Below are 25,567 nucleotides of genomic sequence, written 5' to 3'. Positions count from 1 at the left end.
CATGGGGAGGGGGTGCAACATTATGGGGGTCAGGAGGATGTGGGGGGCGCTATGGGAATGCGGGGAGGATGCTGGGGGGGGTTGGAGTGTTATGGGGGAGGGGTGTGACACTGTGGGGGTCAGGGGGATGTGGGGACCCCTATGTGAATGCAGGGGGGGTGAGGGGATGCTGGGGGTGTGAGGGGGTGCTATGGGGAGGGGGCGTGGCACTGTGGGGGTCGGGGGATGTAGGAACCCCTATGTGAATGCGGGGTGTGTGTGAGGGGATGCGGGGGGTGTGTGAGGGGGTGTTATGGGGGAGGGGTGTGGCACTGTCGGGACACTTATGTGAATGTGGGGGGATGTTATGGGGGAGGGGGTGTGGCACTGTGGGGGTCAGGGAGATGTGGGGGCCCCTATGTGAATGCAGCGGGAGATGAGGGGATGCTGGGGGGGTGGGGGTGTTATGCGGGAGGGGGCGTGGCACTGTGGGGGTCAGGGAGATGTGGGGGCCCCTATGTGAGTGCGGGAGGGATGAGGGGATTCTGGGGGGGGTGGGGGTGTTATGGGGGAGGGGGCGTGGCACTGTGGGGATCAGGGAGATGTGGGGGCCCCATGGGGATGCGGGAGGGGGATGAGGGGATGCTGGGGGGTGGGGGCGTTATGGGGAAGGGGGCGTGGCACTGTGGGGGTCAGGGAGATGTGGGGGCCCCTATGTGAGTGCGGGAGGGATAAGGGGATGCTGGGGGGGTGGGGGTGTTATGGGGGAGGGGGTGTGGCGATGTGGGGGCCTCATGGGGATCCGGGGGGGGGCAGCTCCGAAGAAGAGCTCCGGCCGCTCTCCCCCCAGCAGCCGCTCTGACCGCCCACGATTTCTGACGCGTTAGGGGCCGGACTGGCGGCGCGGGGCGGGAACCGCCCTCCCGACTGCGGCGCCGCTGGGAGAGCGGGCAAGGCCGCACCCCGCCTCCGGGCGCCAGGGTAGGAGGGTAAGGCCGCGCCCAGGCCCGGCAGCTGGGCGGGGCGGTGTGGGGCCGGGCCGGGCCGGGCCGGGCCGGGGGTGAGGTGAGGTGAGTGGGACCTGCAGAATGCTGGAAGGGGGTGTTGGGTGGGTTGTGGGGGTGCTGTGGGGGGTAGGGGGTGCTGTGCGGGGCAGGAGGTGTTGGGAGGGTTGTGGGGGGCGCTGTGTGGCCAGGGGGTGTTGGGAGGGTTGTGGGGGGTACGGGGTGCTCTGTGGGGCGGGGGGTGTTGGGAGGGTTGTGGGGGGTTCTGTGGGGGGGGGGTGGGAGGGTTGTGGGGGGTTCTGTGGCTGGGGCGGGGGTGCTGGCAGGGTTGTGGGGGGTTCTGTGGGGGGGGCGGGGGTGCTGGCAGGGTTGTGGGGGGTTCTGTGGCTGGGGCGGGGGTGCTGGCAGGGTTCTGGCGCAGGGGGTGCTGTGGAGGTCAGGGAATGCTGGGAGGGGAGCGAGGGGGATGCTGGCAGCGTTGTGGGATGCTGGGAGAGGTGTGGGAGCCATGCTGTGGGGGCAAGGGGCAACCCTGGGAGGGGTGTATGGTTGGGGGATGCTGGGAGGGTGTGTGGGCCACTGTGAGGGGCGAGGGGTTGCCAACCTTGGTTGGACATATTCCTGGAGGTTTCATCAGATGACTTAACCTTTAATTCCTGGAGATTCCAGCAAAAAGAACAGGAGTACTTGGGGCACCGTAGAGACTAACCAATTTATTTGAGCATAAGCTTTCGTGAGCTACAGCTCACTTCATCGGATGCATCAAGTGAGCTGTAGCTCACGAAAGCTTATGCTCAAATAAATTGGTTAGTCTCTAAGGTGCCCCAAGTCCTCCTTTTCTTTTTGCAGATACAGACTAACACGGCTGCTACTTTGAAACCTGGAGATTCCAGGACAATCCCAGAGGGTTGGCAACCCTAGCTAGGGGGGATGCTGGGACGGGTGTGGGAGGAGTGCTGGGACTGATGTGTGGGACATGTAATGTGGGTTGTGCACAATGTGTGGCTGTGGTGGAATGTAATGGGATCTGTGTGGGGAAGTAATTGGGGTTGTTGTGGGGTGTGTGGTTATGGGATTAGGGATATGTGTTTGGGGGTGTGAGGTGGATTCTGCACTAACCCCATGCACCCTGGGACAGGGTGTGTAGGGATAAGGGGTTGAATTTCAGTGTCCCCCTTTGAGGTCTGAACAACACAGATAAAAAAGTTGTCCCCCTTCTCTGCATCTGATACTTTTCTTTTTCTCATTTAAAAAACGGCAATGAGTACAATCAAAAGTGTGTTTAAATAAAATACACATATATGTCTATATTGTGTTCTACTCTTAATTTTTGAGTCTACTTTATATTTCCTAATGCACCTTGCAGTGCAGGCACAATTGTTATCAAAGCCATCTTAATACTTTGCAGTCGAGCATTCAGACCCAGAGTCTGCTAATCACAGATGAAGATACAAGAGATGAGATAGCAAGATACTATCCTAAGTGGTGGATGATTAACAGAAGTGTCCTTGGGGGCGGGGAAATTGGCATCCATTTGTATTATACTGATAAGTGCTTCACCCACTACATAATGATGAATTGTTTGTGGGGGTTTTTGTCACAATGCCTTTCGTTCAGCCAGTCATTGATAGCATTGCCTAAACTTACAGAAGAAACAGCTTCCTGGTCTTGATTCTCCTACATCAGCGTAAACCTATTGAAGTCAGCTGAGGGAGTTACATTGTTTTTTACACTGGAGCAAGTGAGATCGGAATCAGTTCTAAAGATCTTGTTGCAGTGAGAGCCACTAGACTGATCTAAAAAGAAAAGGAGGACTTGGTATAGTAGCAACAGGGATTTTTTAAAGCAGAGAATGAAGTGAGGGAATGACATAATACATAGAACTAGACTGGGAATTGTGAGTTCGCAGCAAAACTTTCCCATGCTGGTCCCCTCCCGCTCCCCTCCAAAAAGCAGAAGCTGCTTGTGTGTTTGGGGGCTGGGTATGGAAATGGTAGGGAAAAGAGGAAGCTAAATGGCCTGTGCCTGAACAATCCTGGCTGGTTAGCTAGCAGCAGGCTGCGGAAAACAGCTTGTTAGCTTACCAGCTCCTCAGAAAAGGAATGAGAGGTTGGGGGTCATCAGGTGGTGGTCGAGGAAGGAAGGAGGCTCTTTATAATACGTGCTAGGTATGAAACCTGGATGTTATAAATGCTTTTGGTCTTTTCTCTCTTTCCCTTTGGTCAGATGAAGGTAATTAAACATTCTGAGCAGGTCCTGAAGACAGCATTAATCTCCAAGAACACGCAGCTTGTGAAGCTGTATGAGAATCTTGAGTCAAGGGAGAAGTGTTTGCTGAATGAAGCATTTCAGCCAAACAGTGTTCTCTTCAGACCCATCACTCTGCATTCGGAGTCAGACTGGATCTCCTCACACCCTGAGCCCACCCAGGACTTTGAACAGTTTTATAACGATCCTTGCAGAAGCAGACTGACATCTCAGAAAAATGCCATTTATGTACAGCCCATTGGTAATGTCTAACTGTGATCGCTGAACCAAACCATCTGTCTTTAATATGCCTGTCCCATTAAATATGAACTAATTAGGTTATATGTTCCAATTGTCAAATAAAAAGACTTCATAATAGATCTCAGACAAAGTGGTCTAGTGGTTAGAGCAGTCAGGACGCCTGGGTTTTATTCCTGATTCAGACATTCAGCTATGGTGTTATGGAAAGATCCTGCAAGCACTTATGGATGAGCTTAACTTTACTCATCCAAGTAGTCCTATTAGAGTCCATGGAACTGCTCATGTGAGTAGAGGTTAAAGTTATCCATAAATACTTGTAGGATTAGGTCCTTCTGTGCCTCGGTTTACCCATGTTTAAAATGGTAAATACTTAATTAAGCATTACTGGAGTGTTGTGAAGCTTAATCAATGTTTACAATGTGCTTTGATTCCTTTGGATGAAAGGTGCTATAGAAATGCAAATTACTGTTATTTAATATGTTTTTTTCTGTAGTGCGTTGCACAGAGATGTTTTTGAGGATCACAGTAAATAATATAGATTGATTTAAGTCTATTTCCTGGTAGCTTTCACAGTTTTTGATTAACTTGTGTAGAAAATTGTGTTTTAAGAAAAACAGGAACAGTCATAATCTTGGGAAAAGAAACCCATTGAAGGTAAAAACAAACCAACAAACAAATACAATATGCTAAACCTCAGTCCTTCAGTTTCCCTACTCCATCCATATTTGATCAGCTGTTTATGGGAGTTGCCATTACTCTTGAAGCTGAAATTTTAATTACAGTTATGAGTAATGGATTCACTATTGCAGTCTACAGCACTGACGTCAGTTTCTGTGTTGCCTCTTGTGGGTAGCATTGTACTGTTTGGCTGTTTTTAATATCATGTATCACAGCACTTGACAGTGATAAACAATGCCCTTATTTAAAAAACAAACAAACCTCCCACTTCATTACTGTACAATAATTGTCCCAAACATGGCTTTATCATTGTTATGAGATATAGTATCTTGGAGTATTGCAGTAGAATAACTTTGTCACTTTGTTTTTGGGCTAAGGGAATAGAAGTTAATAAAATAAAGAGAGGCATTCTTGGATTTGCATGGAAATGGTGAAAGGTTACAATTGTGTTTGTGCCGTGTTCTATAATATTGCTTGTATTTTCTTTTGATAACTTGGGGTGAATGTGATGTTCATTAACAGACCTGAAATAAGAGGGAATATTAAAGTTATCATTCTTTTGGGGGATTTTTAAAAAATATGAGTTGACTGAATGAACTGCCATACCAGGTTTATAACCTGATGTTATTTTGGACTGCTTATATAGGTTCGTTTGGGGACACTAAAGTTAGTACGGAGGATTATATGAAATGGTTGAAGGATTATTGTGAAGCCTTTTACTATGGCCTATCTGTAAAAATCCTGGAGCCGATTCCTGTTTCACACACAGGTTGTGGTTTTCGAGTGAATGAGTACACATGTAATCTACAGATTCATGCAGGTATGTAGGGAGGAGAAGAACAGCATCAAGTTTGGAATCGCCTCATTGCTAAAAGATTGGGATAATAAAAAAATGAACTCTGAGTTTCTTGAAACTCTAAGCCAGGGGTGTTGTGAGGATAAATACATTAAAGATTGTGCGGTGTTCAGCTACTACAGTGGGGGATTATATCAGTGCTATAGGCAGACAGAGAGAAGGATGGATAACTTCAGATTCTTTGTTAGCAGCTCACCAGAATCTCCAGTCATGTGACTTACAGTGTAGTGGAGAAGTGTGGTTTAGTTGTTTGAGCATAAGTCTAGGACTCAGTAAAGCGAGATCCTAATCTCAGCTCTGGTTTCAGACCTGATTCTGCAACCTTTATTCATGTGAGAAGTTCCGTTGCTATCAGTGGGATTATTCATTCAAATAAGGGCATCCAAATCAGGCCTCAAAAAAGCAGCTGAGTCATTCTGCTGTATCGATATAACACATGCCTGGTAGTGCATTCAGGCTTGATCACTAAGTTCCCTAAACTAACCAAATGGTCAGCTAGCCAAGTAGTTTTCTCTTGAACAATAGTTATTTAAAACTAACACAAATGTATTGTATGAGTCTAAAGATCAAATAGACGTCCAGCTAGTTTAGACTGAGCTACATTTTCTTTGGATATTGCTATGAAATCACTCGATGATTACCTATTCTGTTCATTCCTTCTGAAGCACCTGGCATTGGCCACTGTTGGAAGATAGGATACTGGGCTAGACAGACCTTTGATCTGACCAGTATGGCCGATCTTATGTTTCTAACTCTATCTTTTTTGACCCTTAGAATGTCGGTCATGGTAGTGATTTTTGTGATGTGACTACTAGAAACTTTGCTGAGACCACCAAGTGTCCCTCTGACTTTTAGGACTTTTAACCTGCAATAGATTCAAGCATCTACCTTTATTAAGCAGCCTGACCACTCTTGTAAAACAATAATTCACTGCAATGAATAGAAAAATATTATTTACCCTAAGGGCTTGTCTAGGCTTATTGCTTTGCCAAAGCTCACTATGGAACATTCAGTGCCCTTTAGCAGGGTCCACCTGGCAACTTAGTGCACAGCAAGCTAGGGCTAGTCTACACTGGCAAAGCCAGTGCCTTGTTCACTGGCAAAGTTCAGTGCCTTGAGTGGTCGTGGGAGCTCTCCCAGCGCTCTAAAAAAACCCACCTTCACAAAGGGTGTAGCTACCAGGGCTGGGAGTGTGGCTACTAGCGCTGGTGCACTGTCTACATTGGTGCTTTTTTCACACCCCTGAGCAAGAAAGTTACAGCACTGTAAATTGCGAGTGTAGACAAGCCTCTAGTGTGCTGTAGCTTTCTGTGCACTAATACAGTGTGTTGACAAGCCCCGATTTATCCTGAGACCAATCCTGCAAGCAGAACTTCCAATGGAAATTGGTGTATGGAGGGTTTAGAGGGTCTGACCTCATGTTAGCAGCATTAGTGGCTCCAGATTGATAATGTGGCTGGACCCCTACATGGCATAATCCAGTGGCTCTTAAGCTTTTTGGACTACTGTATCTCTCTCAGGAGTCTGATTTGTCTTGTGTACCCCCAAGTTACATCTCACTTAAAAACTACTTGCTTACAAAATCAGACCTAGAAATACAAAAGTGGCACAGCACACTATTACTGAAAAATTGCTTACTTTCTTATTTTTGCCATCTAATTATAAAATAAATCAATTGGAATATAAATATTGTACTTACATTTCAGTGTATAGTATATAGAGCAGTACAAATAAGTCATTGTCAATATGAAATTTTAGTTTGTTCTGACTTCACTACTGCATTTTATGTAGCCTGTTGTAAAACTAGGCAAATATCTAGATGGGTTGATGTATCCCCTGCAACACCTCTGAGTACCCCCTTGGTTGAGAACCACTAGTGTAATCTTCCGACTGCTTTCACAGCTTTCTTCTGTGGTGACTCATGCTTCTGTTGAAGGGAGTTGTTTTCTGTTGTTTATGCAGGGGACCTCTTGAAATACCTAAAGAAGAAAAAGCCAAAAGAAGATGCTTTCTGTATTGTTGGGATAACAATGATAGATCTTTATCCAAGGGAGTCCTGGAATTTTGTCTTTGGACAAGCCTCTTTGACAGAAGGTATTCAATTTTATGTCAGGAGTATATCAGTGGAGAAAACTAAAATGACTCCAAAATGCTAGGAATCAATTTACTATGAAAAGAAATCAAATTAAAATGTGTATAAAATATGATAAATATGGGATAAATATGAATTGAATTGATGTATAATTTATGGGCATATAATTTTAAAAATAGTGTGTGATATTGTTCAAACTCATACAGTTCAAAATCACTACATTCAAAAGACAGTCAAAAAGTAAGAAACATTTTTGATCCACTGTTAAAAGAAAAATCCCTAAAACTTTGTTCATAACTTTAAATATGTTTCCCTTTCTATACCGAATCTCGTTGGATAAGTTCGCAGCCCTAAAGGGGATTTTTTGGTTGACACAGTTGGGTTGGTGTTGGTTTCTGTTTGTTTGTTTTTAGAGAGTTACAGAAGTACCAAAGAAATTGAATTTACATTTTCAAGATGTCATTTTTCATACTCTGGAAACAGTGCATTTTTCTTTTTCAAATAAAATCTTATGCAAATAAAGAAGGCTTTGCTGCCCAAAGAACTGAAACCCAGCTCAGAACATGTCAATGTCTGTCCAAATCACCTATTTTTTTTTTTTTATTCCTTACTGCCACAGGCAGAGGGTGGGCTGAAAAAGAACAGCCAAAAATAGTGAGTTGCTGCTACAAAGACTCAGGACCTTCAGTGACACTAAGATCCCTTGGCAACGGTCCTCTGTTCTTTGCAGACAACTCTCACCTCAGACAAACTCAATACACCAAACATGTTGTACAGGATATTTATCCATAAAGAGAAACATGTAAGGTATCTATGAATCTTGACTAGTTATGAGTCTTCTGTAATCATTGTGAGATGTATGTATGGGATGGATATATATATATAAAATGAGAGAGAATGCTTTATGACTTGCAGTAAAAATTAGTCACTGGGGTAATGCCTATTCTAGGATGGGGGAGTTGTCACCCCTTGCTGTTTAGCTGAGGATGCAATGCAAGGCTGAGTTTAGCTTTGTGCAATAGTAAGACTTTGAATGGGAAACCATCAGAGGCAACTGCAAACAATCGAAACCACTTGAAGGTAAAAAAAGGGACTTTACAACAAGACAGGGGTTTGCCCTGCCTCTGAATAGAAACAAAAGTTTGGTTTCAGTATAACAGGAGGAAAAACCCTCTAGATCCATTCACTAAGGAAGTTCTGAGGAAGTGAGCTGTAGCTCACGAAAGCTTATGCTCAAATAAATTTGTTAGTCTCTAAGGTGCCACAAGTACTCCTTTTCTTTTTGCGAATACAGACTAACACGGCTGCTACTCTGAAACTTGTGGAATGAGGGTGTTTTCATGCATGTTTGGATCATGGTTCTTGCTAAACCAGACAGCTCTGCAACAGACTGAACTTTGCAGTGAAAACCCAGAGGTGCCGACTCTGTGGGTGCTCCAGGGCTGGAGCACTGACAGGGAAATATTAGTGGGTGCTCTGCACCTACCGGCAGCCAAGCTTCCCTTCCCGCCCTGCCTAACCTCCTCCTCCCCTGAGCACACTGCGTCCCCACTCCTCCGCCTACCTCCCAGCGCTTGCCCCGGCCAAACAGCTGTAGCAAGCTCTGGGAGGGATGGGGGAGGAGCGGGCACGTGGCGCGCTCAGGGGAGGAGGTGGGGAAGAGGCGGGGCCAGGGCGGGGATTTGAGGAAGGGGTTGAAATGGGGGCAGGGCATGGGTGGAGTCAGGGCTGGGCCGGGGCAGAGGGGGGTCGAGCACTGACTGGCGCCAGAAGAAGTCGACACCTATGGGAAAACCTACTTTATTTGGTAGGAAAGGTATTTATTAATAAATATAGACCCAAGTTCACATTTTGTGGTTCTGTTTTGCATTGTAATTGTATGTTTCCACTGCTCTCTCTTGTTTCTAGTTAAATCTTTATTCTTTCTTCTAATAAAACAATATTAGGTTTATTTCAGAACTCACAAGGGCTCTGTGGTTTACAGGAGTGGTGGTTTAAGATAAAACTGGAATACACTGCTCCTTTGAGAGCAGAGGATCTGGGATTTCTATGAGTTGCCAGTGTTGCAGGGGAATGATCCAAAGGGACTTGGGGACTGGGGTGTACCTACTGTTCACCTGCAAGGTGAAGTTAGGGCTGGCATAGTCCAGAGGAGAGTGCTTGAGTGGCTGAAAGGCTGATGGTGTTAGGGAGATGACGTCCAGCCAGGCACTGGCAGGACTTCCTCACGCTGGAGGTAGGGGATAACAGGGTGACTCCCAGTCTTGAGTACACTAAGAACTATCACACACTTTACCTAACAGGCTAAGATATGGGCGATGTCTTTCACTAGGTATACTGGAAATAAGAAAGACTTTAACAGGTTAGTCACTCAGCAGATGTTGTGTTGTGTACAATTTTAAACGAAAATAACTTAAAAAAAAAAAAACCCTTGCAGTGTTATGATCTAGTCTGTCTTGTACTCCTAAATCTCCTGGTCACATAAATCAGAATTTGGGGTTCCCAAGGAGTACTAATTTAGTCTCTATCTTGTGGTTTTCTGTTGCAAGAAAAACAAAAGATTGTTAATATGATTTTTTTTTTAAATGCATAAAGTCATAACATTTAGACTGTTTGGTACTGAGTCTGGTGTCACATCACTGTAAATTAGGAGTCAGTACATCAAGGGCAATGAAGTGACTCCTGCATTAGTGAAAGGAAACTCAGGCCCTCTCTGTTGTGTTTGCATGTTTGCAGCATGAGTTCGCTTCAGCCTTTAGTCTATGATACCCAAAATCTACACCTCAAAATATTGCTCTTTGTCTTTTTCACCATAAAATAGAGTGCCTGTGTTATTCAAAGCAAAAATATTAAACATTTTCTCAGCTATTCCAAAAACATGTATGCTTGAAAAATCTGATCTGGCCAGTGACTGGGTAAAATGGTTTGCTTAATGGCAGGGCTTAGTGGGCATGTATATTTTAACTGCAAGGCTTAGTTGGCATGAAGAGCAATCTTGCCATGGGCCCAATGCTGTACTCAGTTATAATTGAACAGCTGCATTGATTTCATTGGGGATTGCTGGACGTAAGTTCAAGTAGATTTTGGACTGACATCTGTCCAAAGCACAGTGTAACTAGCTCTGTCTATTTCTCCAGAGTCTGATTATTTAGGGATTAATAACAAGAATTTTAGTTATAAGCTGGGGACACATCAATTAGAAGTAACGGAGGAGGAGAAGGACCTTGGAGTATTGGTTGATCATAGGATGACTATGAGCCGCCAATGTGATATGGCCGTGAAAAAAGCTAATGCGGTCTTGGGATGCATCAGGAGAGGTATTTCCAGTAGGGATAAGGAGGTTTTAGTACCGTTATACAAGGCACTGGTGAGACCTCACCTGGAATACTGTGTGCAGTTCTGGTCTCCCATGTTTAAGAAGGATGAATTCAAACTGGAACAGGTATAGAGAAGGGCTACTAGGATGATCCGAGGAATGGAAAACTTGTCTTATGAAAGGAGACTCAAGGAGCTTGGCTTGTTTAGCCTAACTAAAAGAAGGTTGAGGGGAGATATGATTGCTCTCTATAAATATATCAGAGGGATAAATACCAGAGAGGGAGAGGAATTATTTAAGCTCAGTACCAATGTGGACACAAGAACAAATGGATATAAACTGGCCACCAGGAAATTTAGACTAGAAATTAGACGAAGGTTTCTAACCATCAGAGGAGTGAAGTTTTGGAACAGCCTTCCAAGGGAAGCAGTGAGGGCAAAAGATCTATCTGGCTTTAAGATTAAACTCGATAAGTTTATGGAGGAGATGGTATGATGGGATAACATGGTTTTGGTAATTAAATATTCATGGTAAATAGGCCCAATGGCCTGTGATGGGATATTAGATGGGGTGGGATCTGAGTTACCCAGGAAAGAATTTTCTGTAGTATCTGGCTGGTGAATCTTGCCCATATGCTCAGGGTTTAGCTGATCGCCATATTTGGGGTTGGGAAGGAATTTTCCTCCAGGGCAGATTGGAAGAGGCCCTGGAGGTTTTTCGCCTTCCTCTGTAGCATGGGGCACGGGTCACTTGCTGGAGGATTCTCTGCTCCTTGAAGTCTTTAAACCACGATTTGAGGACTTCAATAGCACAGACATAGGTGAGGTTTTTTGCAGGAGTGGTGGGTGAAATTCTGTGGCCTGCATTGTGCAGGAGGTTGGACTAGATGATCATAATGGTCCCTTCTGACCTAAATATCTATGAATCTATGATTGCTAGCAATCAAATCTAGTTTGCATAGGTGCTTCTGATTTAACTCATTCTTCAATTACCAGCTTATGGACCTGATACAGCAAGCCCTCTGTTTGCCAAACTCCCATAGAATCAGTTTTCAGAGTAGCAGCCATGTTAGTCTGTATTCCCAAAAGGAAAAGGAGTACTAGTGGCACCTTAGAGACTAACCAATTTATTTGAGCATAAGCTTTCGTGAGCTACAGCATCCCATGAAGTGAGCTGTAGCTCATGAAAGCTTATGCTCAAATAAATTGGTTAGTCTCTACGGTGCCACTAGTACTCCTTTTCTTTTTATAGAAATCAGTGGAATTGCCTTTATTTACACGTGTGGTGAATCTGGAATTTTTATATATGTTGATTCTTCCTTTTATAATTGAGATTCTTTTCAAACAGTATTTTTTTAAATAAGTTAGAATCTATTGACTTATCATGTTCACCTGAGAAAAGGTTCATAGTTAGGATTTTGGCCCCATTATGTATATTTTTAATTTAAACAGTATTTTTCCATTTCAGTGTTCTTTTTTCATTTTTATTTCCCCTATATTGGCCAGGTGACTCCAGAAATGAAGAATCTAAATTATTTATATATCACCTGTGAAAATACCTGGCACAGGCTCCATGTCAGCAAGACACTTAAGCATGTGACTAAGTTTGTGAGTAGCCTTGTGGACTTGAATTAGACTTCTCACACATTTAAAGTTAGCCCCATAGTTAAGTACATTCCTGAACTAGGCAATACAGCTTAGGGCCCAATTCTGGGAGGTTTTGAAATGTGCTCATTTGCCACTGACATCAGTCTCAGGATTGGCCCTAATATGGCTATGACCAACAACTTGGGAAAACCAAATGTTAGTCAAAATATAAAACAACTCCAAACCAAAAATAAAACAAAATGAGCAAATGGAATAAGACAAAAATAAAACAGGACCAAAACAATGACCCAAATTCTAAACTAAATGCAGGGACCACGCACATAGGCCCAGTGCACAAGCTCATCCACTGATATCCAGAGCTGCCTTGAAAGGATGTGTTTCCCAGTGCTACTAGAGTCCTAACTTCAGAACTGCCTGCCTGCCACAAAATATGCCTTCAGAGTGCATTTTTATTAGGTGGAGATGACCTCTGAACCCAAAATGAGACAAGTATCAAGAACTAGATCTCTTTAGTTGAAATAGAAACATAAACTTCCAGAGTTGCCTGGAACAGCCCCATCTACGCTTTTAGGTAACTTTTTAAATACTCTTTTTATGATATTTTGTAATAGTGCAGTTTTAACACTGAAAAATTAAGCCATCAGTCGGAATCTCTGCATTAAAGTTGAAAGCTCAGCCTTAACTCTATCCCCTGCTCTTGTGCATTATAAAGTATGGTCCAATCCTGGGAGATGCTGAGAGACTCTGCAGCCAGTGGGAGATGGAGGTGCTCAGGGTCAAGATTGCACATTGTTTGAGGCAAGGCCTATGTCTTCTGATTGATACTGCAAGGCACCTCCCATGCTTTTGGAGGCTGTAAAAGACTAATACAATCTATAATACATCCTGGAAGAGGTCTTTTTTTTATTATTAAATGTCAAAATGTCTGCACTGGTTTTAATAAAACTTTATACACACACAGCCGCAAAATACCCCTGAGCTTCAACAAAGCCTGTAGAATTTCAGCCTAAAAGAAATTAATTTAAGAAAATAATTATTAATTGAAAAGGAGTGATTAGAATGGAAGTTGGAATTCCACCTGCACCATAATGTGTGCTGCGTTTGCTTATCCTGGAATAGCATTTAACAATAGCAATCTGTATTCATGTAGCTGTGCTTCAGAAAGGGCAGAGATTCTAAAAAGGAAATTGCACCCATTCTATTCAGTGGCTAAGCATAGAGGGTGGGATCCATGAAGGGACTTAGGCATTAAAACACAACACAGCACCTCACTTCTGGCACCTAGAAAATCCAAGAATATCCCTGCCATCCACCAAGCTGAGTGAGGTGCCTAAGCTTCCTATACAACAACTGGGTAATTAAAATGAATAGATTGGGGAGGCAAAAATCTGTCTAAACCTGATGAAAATATAATAATAAAAACAAATAAGTTTTCTTCTCTCAGTCTTTCATGAGCAATTTAAACAGATTAACATAAAGTAAGGATCAAACGTGGCTTCTGGCTTTGTAGTTGGTTGTTTTAATAATTGTTTTTTAATTGCATGGCAGTATGGATCATTGTGTTTGGTTTCTGTGACATAGACCACATCTTCAACAGTGGTCCATATATTTGTGACAACATTTGTTTGTGTTTGGTGTCCACTCAGATGAATGGTGAATGCGAAGCAAATGCTGTTTGTGCTCAAATTGCAAATTTTTCCATGGCCGAACAGTGGGTTCAAAGATAAAGATTTGGGGCTTGATTTCCCCATTGCTAAATGTCCCTTTGGCAGTGGTGTAACTCCATTCATCTAGTTTCAGCAGAGTTATGCCAGCTTTAAAACTGGAGTAATACAATGGTGACTCAAGCCTGTGGCTGAGACCCTTCAGAAAATTCAGCTAATTGAGCATAAACTCCTGTGCCAAAGAAGCCCATATGCAATTGCTGAAATTAACTAAGAAATAGTGGTAACTCTCCATATTATCTCTCTGACATTAAGTAGACAGAAAATGTCCCATTGTGCACCTTTGTTCATAATCCTGGTTTAGGAGAGAAGTCTGTAATCCCTTATTATACAGTAAATCACCTGATACCATTCCAAATTTGCAAACTCTAAATTTAAAATCTGAGTGAAGTTTGAGACGTGTAAAATAATCTGTTGGAGTCTTTAACACTTTATTTGAAGTTTGTGGAGAATATTAATGTTGTAAAAACAATATTTTACATGCAGCACCAGGGGCTTTTTGACTAACTGCATGTGTTCTTTGGATGAACTTTAGTTGTTTACATGGTGTTTTATGCTGATACAATATGTGTATTTATTGCTAATGTGTAAAGTCTCATAATTAAGGCTAAGTTTTTGTCACGGATATTTTTAGTAAAAGTCAGGGACGGGTCATGGGCAAAAGAGAAAAATTCACGGAAGCCGTGACCTGTCTCTGACTTTTACTAAATATATCCATGACAAAATGGGGATCTGCGGGTCCCCACACTGCCTGAAGTGGGGCAGCTGCGCAGGGGCTAGGAGATGCCTACAGCAGCTGGGGGCTGCTGGGTACCCCTGCCCCCCGCAGCTCTGGGGATCCCCCGCTGCCTGTGGGGGCTGGAAGCTACAGGGCACCCCACCACCCGCAGCTCCAGGGACCCGTGGTGGCTGGGAGCTTGGGGGTTCCCCGCTGCCCATGGTGGCCAGGAGTTTGGGGGTTCCATCAGCAGCTCCTATGGGGGTTGGGAGCTCAGGGGTTCCCCCGCTGTGGCTGGGAGATCTGGGGGTTCCCCTGCGGTGGCCAGGAACTGTGAGTTACCCTGCCGCCTGTGGTGGCTTGGAGCTCCAGGGGCCGCCAGAGCTGGCAGAGGTACCCCACAGCTCCCTGCCCCCACGGGCGATGGGGTACCCTGCAGCTCCCAACCACCATAGGCTGGAGTCATGAAGTTCGCTGGAAGTCATGGATTCCGTGACCTCTGTGACTAAACTGTAGCCTGACTCATAATTGCTGTTGTGCAGATTTTCAATTAGATAAAATGTACTGGGAAAATGTTGAAGTACCCATATTCAAAACCTATCTTATGACGACATCATGCACAAGTTTTGGAGACTCTCTCACCATTTGTAGAATTACCACTTGAGTTCATTTCTGCAGGGCTCCTGCACTATAGAATTTAGCATTACTTCACCGTGGTAGTGAACTTTTACCCTGAAAAACTTTAGGTGTCCAGTGAGTTTAGGCACTTACAAAGTTTGATGGGAATTTTGTGGATTGCAGGGGAGCCAAAAGTATGTCTTAGGTGCCTAAGTACTGTTGTGAATCCCACTCCAAGTTCTCAAGCTACGTTTAATGTCTGGCAGTCTTCATTTTTTGTCTGTAAACTTAAACATGATGGTGAAATTCCTCAGAGGTGCTGAATAACTGTAACACCTGCTGACTTTATTGGGTAGTGTAGATGACTGGTACCTATCAGGATCTGTACTGTTTTGTGTCATGAAGAAAACCACACAGGGAAAATCATCAGATCTAAAGCTCATTAGGGGAATGTCAGAGCGTGACACACACACACAGCTGGGAAATGCAGAGCTAGAGCTCTCCTTTTGACCCCTAGGTATAGTGGGCACCTGCCCTTTTCGCTACTTGTTTATATTGTACTGCGTTTTCTTTATGTGCAAGGGGAGCTTTAACTGTGATTGTAATCTTACTTATTTTTTTTATGTCAGTCCCTCTCCCTGGGAATGGCTGTGTCCTTCTGGGCCATCTCTCTTAGGGAGACTGGAAAGTTTTGCTTTCACACACTCCATTTTAACGTTACCATCCTCCGGACCTTTTAACTCAACCATCCTTCTGACAGGATACGCATGGATGGATACTTTTTGGAGGCCCATCATTGCTGTTACATGGTCAGCTAGATGGGTCATTATAGGGCAACACAAGGCAATTCCTCCCTCGGGGCAAAGTTTTTTCCCCCTGTGTCACTTGTACCCCTCTCAAACCTGAGGAGTGAGAGCCAGGTGTGGAAGTCCCATGCTGCATTGCAGAGTTAAGGCCCTGAACATTCTTATGTGTGTACATTATTGTTTCTCTTTCTGCTTTTGCTGTACACAGCACTTCTCTCTTTATTATAAATCAGCAATGATTCTCAGTAGAAACTTTTGATCATGTGGGGTATAGGCCTGCTGACCTCTTACATGCAGGACTCCTATTGTTGACATCAGGATTTTATCCTGCAGGAATAGATTTTCAAATGGACTGTGTTTGTTTTTTACAACATCCTGGGGTGGTTAATTTAAAGTAGGCACCAAATGCCCCTGATAATTACACACATGGATGTGGGGAGAGAGCCTTGTAAATTGTGTCTGACAGACCTGAGTCATCCACTCCTTTCTGAGTCACTGTGAATCAGTTGTGCCACAGAAGTCATGTTCCATTCTCAGTGAAGAATCGTGCGAGGCTCTGGCCTCGTGTCTTCATCATCACATTGCTAATTATAACATCCAAAAGGACATAAATAGCCTAGTAAGGTTCAATGTCCCACTACGTTGTTTTTCACAGGGACCTGTCATAGAATCATAGAATCATAGAATATCAGGGTTGGAAGGGACCCCAGAAGGTCATCTAGTCCAACCCCCTGCTCGAAGCAGGACCAATTCCCAGTTAAATCATCCCAGCCAGGGCTTTGTCAAGCCTGACCTTAAAAACCTCTAAGGAAGGAGATTCTACCACCTCCCTAGGTAACGCATTCCAGTGTTTCACCACCCTCTTAGTGAAAAAGTTTTTCCTAATATCCAATCTAAACCTCCCCCATTGCAACTTGAGACCATTACTCCTCGTTCTGTCATCTGCTACCATTGAGAACAGTCTAGAGCCATCCTCTTTGGAACTCCCTTTCAGGTAGTTGAAAGCAGCTATCAAATCCCTCCTCATTCTTCTCTTCTGCAGACTAAACAATCCCAGCTCCCTCAGCCTCTCTTCATAAGTCATGTGCTCTAGACCCCTAATCATTTTTGTTGCCCTTCGCTGGACTCTCTCCAATTTATCCACATCCTTCTTGTAGTGTGGGGCCCAAAACTGGACACAGTACTCCAGATGAGGCCTCACCAGTGTCGAATAGAGGGGAACGATCACGTCCCTCGATCTGCTCGCTATGCCCCTACTTATACATCCCAAAATGCCATTGGCCTTCTTGGCAACAAGGACACACTGTTGACTCATATCCAGCTTCTCATCCACTGTCACCCCTAGGTCCTTTTCTGCAGAACTGCTGCCTAGCCATTCGGTCCCTAGTCTGTAGCGGTGCATTGGATTCTTCCATCCTAAGTGCAGGACCCTGCACTTATCCTTATTGAACCTCATCAGATTTCTTTTGGCCCAATCCTCCAATTTGTCTAGGTCCTTCTGTATCCTATCCCTCCCCTCCAGCGTATCTACCACTCCTCCCAGTTTAGTATCATCTGCAAATTTGCTGAGAGTGCAATCCACACCATCCTCCAGATCATTTATGAAGATATTGAACAAAACCGGCCCCAGGACCGACCCCTGGGGCACTCCACTTGACACCGGCTGCCAACTAGACATGGAGCCATTGATCACTACCCATTGAGCCCGACAATCTAGCCAGCTTTCTACCCACCTTATAGTGCATTCATCCAGCCCATACTTCCTTAACTTGCTGACAAGAATACTGTGGGAGACCGTGTCAAAAGCTTTGCTAAAGTTTCATACAGGAAACGCTCAATAGTAAGGTGCCTTGTACTTCAATTATTCCTGCAATAATTTTGATTGGACAACTCAGAAAAATCAGCACAATGGGAATATATTGGACTCACTGCACGGAAGATCTGGATTCATTATTTGGAAAGGAAATGTACGATATTTGTGGCATAGATCCTGCGTCGTATAATGCATTTCAATGATATTGTCCTATGGTTAAGGTACAAGACAGGCAGCCACGTGTTTTGGATACTAATCCTGCCTTTGCCCCTGATTTTCTCTGTGGCCTTGAACAAGTTACTTAATCTCTCTGTGTCACAGTGTATCCCTACACGAAATTAATGTCTGTAAAGCATGGTAAGATGAAAAGACACTATATAAGTGCAAAATATTAACAGTAATATTTTTTTAAAGACAGTGTGTGTGCACAATCATGCTCTATGGGACCCTAAGTATGTGTTTTCCCTGTTTTTGAAGATTGTATTACACTGTCAATATGTGACAATTATTTAGCACCTACATCTGCAACTCTTGCTCCTACGAGTAGTTCCACCAACGTCAGTGGGAGTACACAGAGGAGGAAATGCTACTCAACATGAGTAAGATTAATTGGGCTTTTAAACATGAAGGGAATCTGAGTGCAAGAGGGTTTTTTTGCTTTTTGTTTTTTTCCCCCAGATCTTTGCTCTGAGCTCTGCCAAACCCTTCTTTGACCAGAAGAGGTCGCTAGTAGTACATGTAAAATACTTTTACTGACTTCTGAGAGGTTGCTTTTACTTGTACTGCCTTCCAGGGCTATAAACCAGTAGGCTGCTGAACAGTAGCTAGCTTGCTCAGAAATTGATCAGGGTAGATCTACTTGTCCTTCTGTGCTGAGCCATAAACTGAAGGGTACGGTACATTCACTAGAACACGTGGCAAAGCAAAATGGTGATTTTAAAATGCAGGGTACAATGTATATTATTTATTTTGATGCTTCCCGTGTTTGAAGACTTCTGTGTATCTAACACAATGTAACCCAAAACATAGAAGTGCTCTTTTGGCATTGACTTAAAATAGCAAATCTAGGACTTCAGATTATTATAAGTTTCATCACAGTTGTGTTTGTGGTGTCTGTGACAGATATGTCAATTCCCTGCAATATCTTTCAGATCAGTAAGTTTATGTATCATTGTGGGCTATGAATTGTATGCGATTTCATGGGGGAGAGCGACCACAACTCCTCCAGGAAATAAGAACATAGGTGAAGCGATTAGGGAAATTCACTCAGGTAACACTCCCAGAGAAGTACCACCACCTCGAGAGGCTCACATATTCTGGTTCAAACTGGATCATATACATAAAAGGTTGTTACAAGGAGTAGAGAGGTAAATTGTTCTCATTAACCTCTGAGGATAGGACAAGAAACAAGGGGTTTAAATTGCAACAAAGGCAGTTTAGGTTGAACATTAGGAAAAACTTCCTAACTGTCAGGGTAGTTAAGTGCTGGAATAAATTGCGCAAGGAGGTTGTGGAATCTTCGTCATTTGGGGTTTTTAAGAGCAGGTTAGACAAACACTTGTCAGGGATGGTCTAGATAATATTTAGTCCTGCCATGAGTGGAGAGGACTGGACTAGAAGACCTCTTGTGTTCCCTTCGAGTTCTATAATTCTATGATTCTCCAGAAACTAACAGACAAGAAAGGACTTTTGGATAAATAGCCTGAGTTTAAACTGTCTAAGGGCTACCTTTCTTATCCAGTAAATGAACAGGACCTTCTGTCCAAAGGAGGCCCTAATCCTTCGAAGGAGGAGTTGGAAGAACTTTGGCCTACTGAGTCCCCATAAGACTGGTGGGTGACCTCTGGAGAGCTTATTAGCATGCATGCAGGTTCTTTTATTGTTTTAATATGTTTTTTGTGTAATGCTTTCACCTGAAGAATAAATGTGCTTGCTTATAAGGAGCTGTGTGATAGCTTATAACTAGGACCCAACCAAATTCACTGTCCATTCTGGTCAATTTCATGGCCATAGGATTTGAAAATTAGTCAGTTTCACATTTTCAGGTGTTTACATCTGAAATTTCATGGTGTTGTAACTGTCGGGGTCCCAACCCAAAAAGAGGTGGAGGGTCACAGAGCTGTTGTAGGGGGGTCGTGGGATTGCCAGCCTCACATCAGTGCTGCCTTCAGAGCTCAACTGCTGCCGCAGAGCTTCCTGCAGCAGGGGGAGATACCCGGAGGTAGGCCTGATCTCCCCCTGAAAGCAGCTGTGCAGGGAAAGAGTATGTCCCATCCCACCCGGGCAGCTGGAGCCCAGGGAACAGTAGGAGTCCCTGGCTGGGGTGCCCCCAGCCCTGCCCCTCTCCCTCCCCTCAAATAGCTAGATTTCATGGGGGAGGACTTCTTCCATGGTCCATGACATGTTTTTCACAGACGTGAATTTGGTAGGGATCAACCTATAACTGCTGGCAATTACGCTGTTCATGAGTCTTCACAGGAAAACCAATGCGCAGACGATGGCTTGTTATAGTAGGGTGACCAGATGTCCTAATTTTATAGAAACAGTCCTGATTTTTGGGTCTTTTTCTTATATAGGCTCTTATTACCTCCCACCCCCGTCCTGATTTTTCACATTTGTTGTCTGGTCACCCTATGTTATAGGCAGTCTGGCTTGCTGGGACTATCAGTGTAAGCAGGGAACTGTACAGAGTGGAAAACCCCTGGTCAGGAGGGAGAGAGAGATGGCTGCTCAAAAGAGGTGATGGCTGAGGAGCCAAAAGCCTAGTGTGGGTGCCTTCAAGAGACCACGGAGCGAGAATACAGGGGCAGTTGACCTGAACTGTGACAGTGTCTTCTCTAATAGAATTCCTTTTTGATTTCTTCTTAAGGAATGGGGATCTTCAGCTTTGCCAGGTATGACAGTGATTTTTATAGTGCGAGCTACAAAGGCAGACTGCAGAATGTCAAGAAGCTTCCCTCAGCAGACTATTCAATTTTTGATGGCTATTATACTCCTGCAATCAACAGTATGCTGCTTCTGAGGTCCTGCAAGGTGGGTGCCTGTTGGGCTCTAGAGAGTTATTGAAAGTCTTACATTTCTATTTGGAAATAAAAATAGCTTTTGTTTCTAAGGGTTTAATTCTCCTCTTGCTGGTGTAAATCAGGAGTAACTCCAGTGAAGTCAATGGAGTTACACCAGTGTAAATGACAGCAGAATCTGTCTCTTCATCCTCGAGCCCTGCAGTTGAGATCAGGTGGGATGTTCAAGCTGATATTCCTTACACTTGTGTATATTACTCCTGGGGGAATTCTGCACCAAAAAAATTAAAATTCTGCATACAATATTTTAAAATTCAGCAAATTTTATTTGTCAGAATAACACTACATAATCACACCAGTTTCAATTATTTTGGTAATTTTTTAAAAAATACCTGTCAGCAAGTATGTCTATAACAAAACAGAGACACAAAAAGATTCCTTCAGAGTTAAAGAAACCCCTATGAGAATCCTGTTTCTTTGTCCCCTCTCCCACAGAGCCCAGCTGGGGGCCAGACACCTACAACCCCTCCCCCCGCAGAGCCCAGCCATGCCCCCACACCAGCTAATACACCTGAAACTCCTATCCCCCCCAGAGCCCAGCCACAGGGTACCCCCAGACTGAATTAAATAAAATACAGTAAATCCTTAATTTGAAGGCCAGTAAACTCAACCTCTGTGGGTCAACTGGGGGCTGCGAGTCTTAGTTTGCTATTGTTTGTGAAGTACTTTGAGCTCCCTGGATGGTAACACTATGTAGAAGTGTGAAGAATTATCCTTTTAAACAAACATTAAAACATTTTTTTAATCCCTTGAGCATATTCTGGGGAGCGGGATATCTTGTTTTTATTACAATAGTGTCTAGAAGCCCCAGCTGAAATTAGGGCCTCACTGTGCTAGCTGCAGTACAAACACATAGGAAGAGACAGTCCCTAGCTCAGGGAGCTTAGAGCCTAAATCCACAATACAGAACAAGGATGGAAGAAAGTAAGTATTACTATCCCCATTTTGCAGCTCAGGAACAGAAGCACAGAGCAATTGTGCTTCACCCAGTTCACACAGGAATTTTGTGGCAGGGCTGGGAATTGAACACTCACCTCCTTTCCTTAACTATGGGGCCATCCTCTTCATTTTTCTGTAACTAAAATTGGTACCAGCCCCGTACCAGGTCTGTTGCTCTGTCTTGGAGTGGGTTGGAAGTGGAACCGTTTTATCATCGGCCCATTTTGTAAGGTGCTATAATGGGTACTGCCAGTGTAGGGAGAGTAGAAGAAAGAGGGGAAAATATAGATTACAATAATTTGCAAAATAAGACCTGTGTTTCAGACTCTGACCCATGAGATTGGGCACATCTTTGGACTCCATCACTGTCAGTGGCTGCAGTGTGTGATGCAGGGTTCCAATCACCTGGAGGAATCAGACCGACGCCCGTTGGACCTGTGTCCAATTTGTCTGCGGAAGTTGCAGTCTGCCGTTGGCTTTCACATTGTGGAGAGATACCAGGTACAAAGATCTTGCTTACTAATGAAAGGATTTGCCACTGAGGAACAGACCACTTCTCCTGCGGGTCTAGCACCCTGCCAACAGTTGATGCTTCAGAGAAAGTGAGAATCTTCTTTCTCTGTCATGATGCACCTGACTACTTGTGCAACGCTATATATGGGGGAATTCTTTACAGATCGCTGTGGCTGTTTTCTCATGCCAAAGAGCATGACATTTGATTATCCAGTAATTAGCATGCATTATCCAGGCACAGGTTTTTAACCTTTTGACCCCTTAGAGTGGTGAATCCCACAACCGTGCGCAGAATGAAGAAACGTTTTGCTTGCGTTTGTTTCTGCCACTTTATTTGAAACATTGCTATGGAAACTGTAGTTTGTGTCTGCTTTTTTCTTGGTGCCTTTTTGGTCCCCGATTGCAGTACTTACAAGACTAAGAAATCAGGAGCACAGACATTCATGGCCTCTGGAGGAAACTGTGGTTTGAGACATGCAAAGAAAGATAATTGTTTATGCAGAATACTGGCCGGTGGTTTATTGGAAACTAAGTGTTTACTTGTTCTACTAAGTAGTGAGCTAGAGAAGCAGCTACTTACACTGACAATTCTGTGTATTTAAGATGGAAGGCAGAATAGCTGTATACACAGTTGGCCTGCTGAAAAGATCCTAATCAATATAAATTGGGTTTGTTGTTACCAATAGAATATAATGGAGAGAGGGAGCGAACAATTTTGGAGTTTCTCAATATTTCAGTTTGGTGCAGTGTTCATCTGAAACATGAATGGCCATTCAGCTTGTGTGTCTTTTCTAGGCGTTACTTGGGTGGATGGATGAAGATAGTAGTGGAATAGATGCTGAACTCGGAAATGAAGCCAAGATGGGCTTGCTGAAACCTGTGGAAGCATTTAAGGAGTGTCGAGAGTGGGTATTAAAATGCCTTGATGTCTTGCAGAAATAAAGCTCTAGGATGTATGTAGTATCAAAGGGGAAACATACTCCTCTATTTAAAGTTATTTTCAGGCTGACTACTTCTAAAACTGTTGTAACTTGATATGGGTCATTCACTGTATTGTAAGGATCTGTAAATAAAAATCCATCCCTTTGTCACTGAACATTTTACCTTTATACCCTCCTTCCCCAGACAGTAACTCTTTCTGCCATGACCTTACAGTATTTGGTCTCTGCTGCTCTCATATCAGAAATCAAGGTACATTTTAATCTTAATTGCAGTAATGTACAGAAGCACATTTAACATCTTGTAAACAGGGCCTAAAGTGTAGTTTTTAAAATATATATTCTAAATGTTTGCAGAGGATTGTGGTGTTTATTTTATTTAGATTTTTTTCTAGCATTGGAAAAATAGGAGCATTGGACAATGAGGAGTCAGTGGCCAAAACCCCCACGTAAGGATGACACAGTTTTCACAAGCAGAAGCTGCAAATATGGAACGGTTCTGCTCGTTCTCCAGGCACTGTCACTAAATCAGGGAGAGGAGTCCATCCCCAGTACCTGCACAGATTCCCTACGCAAAGGCCCCTAACCTGCAGTTGTCTCCGTGTGGGTACTGGGGTGTGTTTGTGTAGAGTCATTTGCAGGATCAGGACCAAAATGAGTTTTTACTTGGTCTTCTCCTAGAGAATCAGGAAATGGTGTCTGGGTACTTTAAATTAGGAACAGAATGAAAAGAACCTGGTTAAAAGAGACAAAGCAGTACAGATTTAATTGATGTGTTGTGTGTGATGGGTTTAATTTCCCGTGGCAGGGTATTGTTTTAATTATGGTTACCAAGACCCAATTATGCTTTCAATTTTCTTTATATAATCCTGTTAGGACACTTTCTTAGTCTGTTGCTGCTAAATTGCTTTCTTCCCATCATCACCCCAGAGCAAGTCTGGTGGGCCAGATTTCACACTGTGTACAATTTTCGGGATTATTTTTGCACTTTATTTCACAAAGGTACATTTGTGCTCCCTTCCCAATCCCTATGCATTGTGAGTAATTAGCTTTCTATTTAAATTTATAAATAAACCAATTTTATTCCAACGGAAAAAATATATGCCAAAGGAACATTATATGATTTGAAATTTAAATCAGTTTACAATGTGTTCTAATATTTATTGCTATTATTATTATTTCCATTGTGCCGTGCTTGTGGAAATGACACGTGACAGTTAAATAAAAGGACATAATCCATGCCCCATAGAGTTTCCATTCTGAGTCTGTGGTTCTGTAATCTGATCAATGTGGGCAGACTATACTGAATGGAGGGTGTGGTCTGCTCAGGAACACGGATCTATCTATGCAGATCAGATTGCAGGATCGGGGCCTAATCCTGCAGGCACTTCGGCACAGGAGTAATTTGTCTTACATAAGTACTCCCATTGTTGTCAATCTGATTTCCTGGGTGAATAAAGTTTACTCACATGCTTAAGTGTTTGCAGAACAAGGTCCAAATCTCTCCAGGCCACCTAGCACTTCAATTGTTAAAGGCAGGTAAACCTTTATTTATGTTGTTAGTGGATTTTTGTTTCCACCAATTTTGGAATAATCAATCCACACAGGATGTTCATTACATCTCTGCTTTCGTCCTATTTTTAAAGTTTGGCTTATATTTGATGACAATCACTAGGGATAAAACTATGGAAAACTCCAAAAGACTACAGTGGGTCCAAAAGACTAAATCTTATATGGATAAAGATTTTTTTTAAATGACAATATTTTAACAATTAAATGTTCATTTATGTTTGTATTTAAATACTCTGATCATTCACAGGCACCAGAATTTCTTCCTCTACATAAAAAGAAAGTGTATTCCCAGTCTCCATTTTCAATGAGTTTTAGTTTGAAATATTTAAAGGAGGTGTGAAGGTTCCTTATTCCACTAACACAGGGAGTGCCATAAAATGCAGAAAACATAGCTGAGAAATGGTGAGCGAAAGCAGAAAAATTACTTGTGCCCCAGTTGACTCTTTCTATGCAGGCACAATTTATTTAACTCCATTTTATTTTTGGAAATAAGGAGAAAAAGTGTGTGTGTGAATGATTGAGTGAAGGGAAATCTTGCAAGGATTAAGTGGTAGTTTATGCATAGGGAAGGTAACTATGGATGGCAAGTTCACTAGAACCTCTATTCCCATGTGTAACATGAATATTCTCCTCAGCCAGGATTTTCAGGCTGAGGGGGTTTGAACGGAGAGGGAGAAATTTGATTTTAAATGTTTCATTGAAACAGAGCAAAGTGCTTCCTCACAAAAGGTTGTATGCAGTGCAGTTGTAAGCGCTGTTGGTTCCAGGATATTAGAGAGACAAGGTGGGTGAAAACAATGAGAAGT

General features: G+C 43.4%; 1 protein-coding gene across 1 annotated transcript; it reads left to right on the top strand.

Moving 5' to 3' along the window:
- Positions 1 to 965: 965 nt before the first annotated feature.
- AMZ2 (archaelysin family metallopeptidase 2) lies at positions 966 to 25,567 on the top strand. Its single transcript, XM_074971154.1, has 7 exons — positions 966 to 1,049; positions 3,210 to 3,492; positions 4,816 to 4,989; positions 6,988 to 7,119; positions 20,589 to 20,752; positions 22,063 to 22,239; positions 23,047 to 25,567. The coding sequence occupies exons 2-7, from the start codon at positions 3,210 to 3,212 to the stop codon at positions 23,191 to 23,193; spliced, it is 1,077 nt and encodes a 358-aa protein (XP_074827255.1). The 5' UTR covers positions 966 to 1,049; the 3' UTR covers positions 23,194 to 25,567.

The sequence above is a fragment of the Natator depressus genome, chromosome 14 (assembly GCF_965152275.1).
Source record: "Natator depressus isolate rNatDep1 chromosome 14, rNatDep2.hap1, whole genome shotgun sequence".
Taxonomy (NCBI): domain Eukaryota; kingdom Metazoa; phylum Chordata; order Testudines; family Cheloniidae; genus Natator; species Natator depressus.
This window is presented reverse-complemented; position numbering and strand designations above follow the sequence as displayed.

Bases quoted from the DNA above. Each gene is read 5' to 3' on its own strand.
- AMZ2 (XM_074971154.1), top strand. From the start codon at position 3,210: ATGAAGGTAATTAAACATTCTGAGCAGGTCCTGAAGACAGCATTAATC. The intron at 7,120-20,588 runs GTATTCAATTTT...TTTCTTCTTAAG, and splicing joins ACAAGCCTCTTTGACAGAAG to GAATGGGGATCTTCAGCTTT. The intron at 20,753-22,062 runs GTGGGTGCCTGT...CCTGTGTTTCAG, and splicing joins TGCTTCTGAGGTCCTGCAAG to ACTCTGACCCATGAGATTGG.